Source organism: Watersipora subatra, chromosome 3 (assembly GCF_963576615.1).
Source record: "Watersipora subatra chromosome 3, tzWatSuba1.1, whole genome shotgun sequence".
Taxonomy (NCBI): domain Eukaryota; kingdom Metazoa; phylum Bryozoa; class Gymnolaemata; order Cheilostomatida; family Watersiporidae; genus Watersipora; species Watersipora subatra.
In genome coordinates this window covers 51,757,563-51,764,253 of record NC_088710.1, presented here as the reverse complement: position 1 = coordinate 51,764,253, position 6,691 = coordinate 51,757,563, and the positions used below count along the sequence as shown (strand labels likewise).

General features: G+C 34.9%; 1 protein-coding gene across 4 annotated transcripts in view; it reads right to left on the bottom strand.

Moving 5' to 3' along the window:
• LOC137391705 (protein boule-like) overlaps window positions 1-6,691 on the bottom strand; it is a 43,767-nt gene that overhangs the window by 665 nt on the left and 36,411 nt on the right. For 2 of the 4 annotated variants that reach the window (XM_068078234.1, XM_068078235.1), the window contains one exon: window positions 4,581-4,721. In XM_068078234.1, coding sequence (XP_067934335.1) covers window positions 4,581-4,721 — 141 coding nt within the window. Of the gene's footprint in view, window positions 1-4,300; window positions 4,401-4,580; window positions 4,722-6,691 lie in introns of all 4 variants that reach the window. The other 2 variants (XM_068078236.1, XM_068078233.1) reach the window with 2 other exon arrangements.

The window sequence follows — 6,691 nt, the reverse complement described above, 5'->3', positions numbered from 1 at the left end:
CTGTAAATCAAATAAAAAAGTTGCGCATGGTAATCAGCAAGATGGAACTTTCAAGTGACTTCAATTTACCAAAGCAAATTCGTATACAGTCCAGATATTGTCTTTTCGGGTAATGACAAGGCTAACTTTTCAAATCACCCTAAATCCTCATGTATGAGCCAACCCTGTCAAACTAAAATTTTGTTTAAAAGTATTGGGAGCGGGATTACTCCCTTGAATCCCAATTGAACTACGTACATTTGGGATTAAAGTATCTTTTAGAATGCGCAAATGCTACAAATAGTTTACTAACAATAAGATGATAGGAAATATCCAGTACTTGTAATGATGTAATTAGTTGTGGTCACTGTACTGCGACATTTCCAACACTTCATTCTATTTGTCAAGTTGCTTTTCGTTAATGTAAAAACTGCCCTAACATTTCGGTTAAAGGTTGACTTGCAACAAAATTCACAGTACAGCTATTTGGTATCATAAGATTCACCGTGTCTTACTCTGTGTTGTAGGTGCAAAATATATGGGAATGTGATTACAAGCTCCAAAAGCTAAAGAACGAACAGTTAATCGCAGCCACACGAGACCGCCGCAGTTTAGATTCGCTTTCCAAAACGGCTCAAAAGGGACGTAGTTGTTACAGGATGGTTTCTGTTTACACTTTCATGCAATCTCATTCGTCGAAATATTTTCACAAATATACTTCACGCATTCCATAAAACTACGTCTATTGTTCTTACGCGTCTGTTTTATCGTCATTGTAATGCTGTCACTTTTAGCACTGATATCTTACTTACCGTAAAAAATCGTTAAACTTTTTAGCCTTAGCTCGAAGGAGTACATATCATTGTCTGATAATCATGACGAGCCTGTTGGTTACCTGTGATAATCGAAAAGTGTTGCAAAATTTATTTGCGAAGTATTGGGTCACATAATCAGATTACGACCTGACGATTAGTCCAAGCCGAAACAAAACTGTAAAGTAGCGAGCATCTATATTTGATACGGGGTCTTCGGTAAAACCCGAAGTGTTTGTCATAAACTAGTGCTACAATAAGTTTTATATTGAGCTTTTTATTGGCCTTTCAATTCACGTGAGAACATCACGTGACAAAATGATAACCAAATTGCAATGACTACGTCAGATAAATACAGAGATTCCAATCTACAGCGGCTTTTCGTTTTTGAGCTTTTAAAAGCTGGTGATCACATTTCCACTTATTTGACACCTACAACACAACAGAGTAAGACTTGGTGAATCTTTTGATACCAAATAACTGTAATGTGAATTTTGTTGCAAGTCAACCTTTAACAGTTTCTAAAGCTACATTCATAACACTAAATTTCAACGCAGCGTCGTATTTTGCCTTTCTCAATGACATGTGTAACAAAATGCGTGCGCTAATTTGGTACATGTTAAATGTATAGTGTAAAGCATCTCCGCAAAGGTGAGAACACTCACTGATCGATTGCTAGCTTGTCAGTCAACGCTGGCTTGCGACAATTGATAGTCAGTCGCCTTGGCGAATGACACGTGGCTAGGTTAAACTAAGCGTGTTACTTGAATGAAAAATCGGTGGGTGCGGCTTATACACGCTGCATAACTGTAACACAAAAATAGCCTTCAATGTATGGAGTGCAGCCATAGATATATATACCTATATATACCTATAGGTATATATATCTATGAGTGCAGCTTATACATGGTGGTGGCTTAAGGAAGGATCTACGATTATCAATTCTACATTTGGCCATTTCCCACATTTCTACTTAAGCATGAAAAGTTGGGCAATTCAACTTATAAAAACCCTCCTCAGAGAAAACACCATGCAAAAAAATGCATGACTAACTTGAACCCGTCTAGGTTAGAAGTTGAAACCAATTTAGAGCAGTTAACCCTCCACATGCATCAATTAATAATAGAGGTGAAAGCCATTGACAAAATGAAAGTGTTTTGCTATCAATTGATGAATGCCTTTTCTGTGAAAAAACAAATTTGTTGGCAACAAATCTTTAGCCCTTTTGTATTTGTACCGCAATGGCCAATAACTTTTATTTTAAAGCAGTTTTATGTGGTCCGAGCATAACATAATGGTCTTTGGTCAAGTGTAGATATCTGTGGCCATTCATGACAATTGCCTTACTGGCACTGGCTACAAGTCCTAAAGAATATCTTCAACTCTCTTGCTGTCAGAAATGCCAAGTGGTGCCATATGACCAAGTGCTCCTGCCAACAGCCCAACAAATCAGAGCTTGTCTGAATTTACAGATGATACATTGAACTTAGCTTGAAATGTTTTAGAAAACATTTTAAATGTTTGGGTTAGAATACTATTTTAAAAACTATTGCAATAGTATTTATTCCATCTAAAAATGAAAGGTAGTTTTTTGTAGGTTTTTCAAACACGGTGTCATTGCGTTCCAAGTATAAGCAAGTTTGTGAGCATGTCATCCAAATATCAGTCGATTAGTGAATTTATAGAGAAAGCCTTACTTATCAATCGCTTCATAAGGACAAAAATGTTGATGTTGAAATAATGGGAAAACGACCAGCTTCGTACAATCTAATTAATTATCATTACAAAAATACTCATTTTGTGCTTTTCATGCTATTTTTCTTGAAGCATCGCCCCAAGCAATGAAAGAAGAAAATTTTGGTTTATTCGATTTTTTCTTTCTTGTAACATCAAAATCAAAACAGAAAAAAACAAAATATCATGATTATATTGTTATAAATAAATTCAATTTTTAAATGCTGTCAGCTAACTGCTGAAGGCATTAGTGAGTCCTCGAAGTAGCCCACAATTTTACTTATATTCTCTTATTCAAAAACAACCAATTTTTACGCAAGACAATTTTTTTATCAGCCCTCAAACTAAACTTTTTATTCCTGTATCAATTAATCAGCTTCAGCTAAAATGTTGGCAGAGGTTTGAAACAGCTCCATGGTTTCATCTTTGCATGGAAAATACTTCTTTGTTTTATGGAACCAATTTCCTTATTGGCTAAGCAGAAAATAATAACATTATAAAGGCTGAATATAACTAAAACAACTAACAATTATTCCAGGCCTCAAACTTCGTCACACCATCAACAATATTAATGCAGCTTTGTTCAATCCTTTTTTAGGGTATTTTAATACAGAAAATGCTTTTTGAAAATGGTAGGTCACGATACAAAGCTATTTTATGTTCAAGCAAAGTGAGAAATCTTTCAAAATAGGAATATAGTTTTTCGATCTTATTGTAGGTGCAATTGTTCAATTCCATAACCTTTACAAGGTTTATAAATATATTAGTATACTCCAGTATAAATATATTAGTATACTCCAGTATAAATATATTAGTATACTCCAGTATAAATAAATTGGATGAACTAATTTTATTGTAATTCAATTTAAGAAAGAAATGCTTCCTCACAACTTTGCAATTACAATTTTTGTGAAATCTTTTCAAGCTCTTAAATTCCAAGGTTTGGTGCCAAAATTGACAGTGAACATTAGGTCAATTTTGCTTTGATAGAGAATAATATACAATCAACTGTTAGATGAGTAGGTTTGCGCCGAGTTCTTTTAATTTGAATTACAGCTCAACGTCAATGAACTATTAAAATTGCTATAGCCATAAAAAGTGAATTTTTATTCAAGTGAAGTATTTGTATGTCCTTGCAATAAGTTAATACATGTTGCATTTATAGCTGAATAAAATAGCGTTACAATGTAGAGATTTCCAGCTGTAGTTTGGTAACAAACATGATGCTGATAGTTGATCTGTCTCAGTGCTAAGTTTTAAAAATTTGCAAGTTTCAAGAAGGCATTGATATCATTAGATTGACAAACACATGTGTGATAAAAGGTAGCAGCGTAGTATGGTCCGACTGCGCTTAGGCCTTTCTATCAGTGAGTTAGAAAAAACTTGACGATACAACTAGTTGTATTTAGTAAAATTGCCTATCATAGTTATTTCGAAAAACTATTTTTATGAGCAAAATACCTTTATCAACCAAGTATTTTTTTTACAAAAGCTAAAGTTGAAAGATTGTTAATTATGACAAATTGGTTACGATTACTAAATACTTGAGTGGCGACAGCTAAAACCAATTTGTGTTCAAAGAGTTAAGTACTCAATAAAAAATGTTCCAATGTTCGGCAATTGGAGTGGGAGTATGATTAAGTTGGAAGAACTTTTTAAATTAATTTTTGGGCCATGGTTAATGATATCAAAACAAATGTCAGCAGTAGTGACAACTGGCCAAAATTAGAATTAACTCAGCTCCTACACCTATTGCAATAGTTATCAATACATACTGGTGGGTACTGGCAGGATGAGCATTTTGGTCTGAGGCGCCAGCTGGTGATTCTGGTGACAAGAGTGTTGAACGTTTACATCTCGGGCACCAACATGACACTGAATACAAGCACTTGATTTTAGATATTCTAACAGCGACTCTTTGTAAATTATGAACAGGCGAGCCCTAAATTGAAAAAACTTTTAAAACATTCTCGACTAGAGCTAAAACACACATTTTGTTTTAACTAACAAACTAACAAAAGAGTAACAATTTTCCGCACTATGATGATGTCTTACATCATTGCTGCTATTCTCATGCATGGTACCTTCAGACACATCCAGATACTGTTGTTGAACAGCTTGGTTACTGTTATTTGCCACAGCATACATGGCACTGTCTGGGTAGATAGGGGTGGCTACACATGTGGAAGGAGTGGGCTAAAAATGCAAAAATAATGAGCAGCTTGGAAACAAAGGAGTTGGGCCAAAATAAATGCAGACACATATTTGCGCTAGGAGGCTTCTCAGTATGGATGTATTCGTCGCAACATGGGTAGAAATTGATAACACCAGCCGCACCTTCGATAATCAGAGTTATGGGCCAAGGTGATAGTACATGTAGATGGATTGTTTCTAGCAATTTAACATTCGTTGTAAATGTGCAAAAAATTGTATTTTGGCATTATTGATAGCAGCCAAATAGAGACAGTTACCTTTTTACACAAAATGTTAGACATCTAATATCAAATTAGAGCAAACAATTGTTTCTAAACACTAGGTTATTTTAATCAAACAATATTTTTGGAAATTACCATTTATGTTAGTGAAACCGAATATGGGAAAATTGAAACAAACAACTCCACAATAATTAAACCAAAGTTATTCAAACTACCATACTTTTCAGACTATAAATCGCACCCCTATATAAACCGCGTCTGCTTTATTTTGAAAAAAAGAAAATAAAACAATACATAGGCCGCAGAACTCAGGACGGTGCTTTTTAACATGGCAGCAACTTTGCTAGTTAAAACAGAACAGTGCCGTTGGGCACTGTTCTGTATTACTCGACGTTTTCTAACTTAGTGCCTAACGGAACAGTACCATTAGGCATTGTTTCGTTTTTTCTTTCACTGGTAGAGGCGCACTAACCAGAGATTTTGGTTAATGTGCCCTAACGGTGAAAGAAAAAACCACAGAGTAGCCGCACCCTTATACAAGCCGCATGGCTCAAAACATCAGAAAAAAGGAGAGGCTAATAGACCGAAAAGTACGGTATTCCTACACTGTAGCTAGGTGAATTATGCAGCACATCCTCTTCATTATCTCTAACACCAAAATTATGAATTGCTGAGCCTACACGTGTCTCTAAGGTCAGTTAGCAATAAAAGGAGCTTTTACGGATTATTGTTCTTTTATTGATATAGCTTTACATATATTTTTGTTCCAACATGCAAATGGTTTAGATTTAAGCAAATATCCAAACAAACTTATTCTATGGACGTTTCAAAGAAAAAGCAATGCAAAGTATTTCAACTAGACATTTCACATTTTCGAAGGCCAATTCCTAGTGTTCAGATAGAAAATGTAAAAATTCCACCGCCAAATCAATTGACCTAGTAGATGTACGATGCAGATATCATTTTTGCAAACCCAAGGTCAAATACTTTGCAGGTTAAAGGCGGTGTGACAGTGGCAATGTCTACACATCTGGTGAAAATAACTACCGGTATGTGACAACTTCATTTTACTCACAAGAAATTTCTTTATGGAATAATTAATGATCATTTAACATGATTGTACACGAGCAACAAAGAAAATGACCATGTATATAGCCATGTAACCCGACTTTACACTTGGCAAAAAGGTCATGAGTAACAAATTATTACCATATCATTTTCTTTGAGGTTGTGGAAAAACATACCTGACAGCCAAATATACATCGCAAAAACAAATGCTACAACCAGCTGTTGGTGCATGATTAGCAATATGGCTTTTCAAAAATGCATTGTCAGGAATTTGAATTGTGCTGCTTCCTACCCTTAATCGACACAGATTTCTATGGTAATACAGCGGACTCCGCCTTATGACATTAATTCGTTTCGTTGTTGGCAACATGAGGTGAAAATGTGGATAAAGTAAACCATAGTAATTATCTAATGCAAACACCCATGGTGAAAAACATCAAAACATTACTACACACTTTACTACACAGGTACTGTACACATTAACAATATGTAACAAAATAGTACATTAACCTTAATAACTATAAGGTACCTACAGTAACTTTAGTGTATTTAATGGTTATGATCTTCTTTTGATTGTAGTTATGCTTCTTACTTTAAAGTTTTTATTGTGTCAAGAGTCAATCAAATGAAATTAAGACCAATAAAAGCCTAGAAAACATCAGC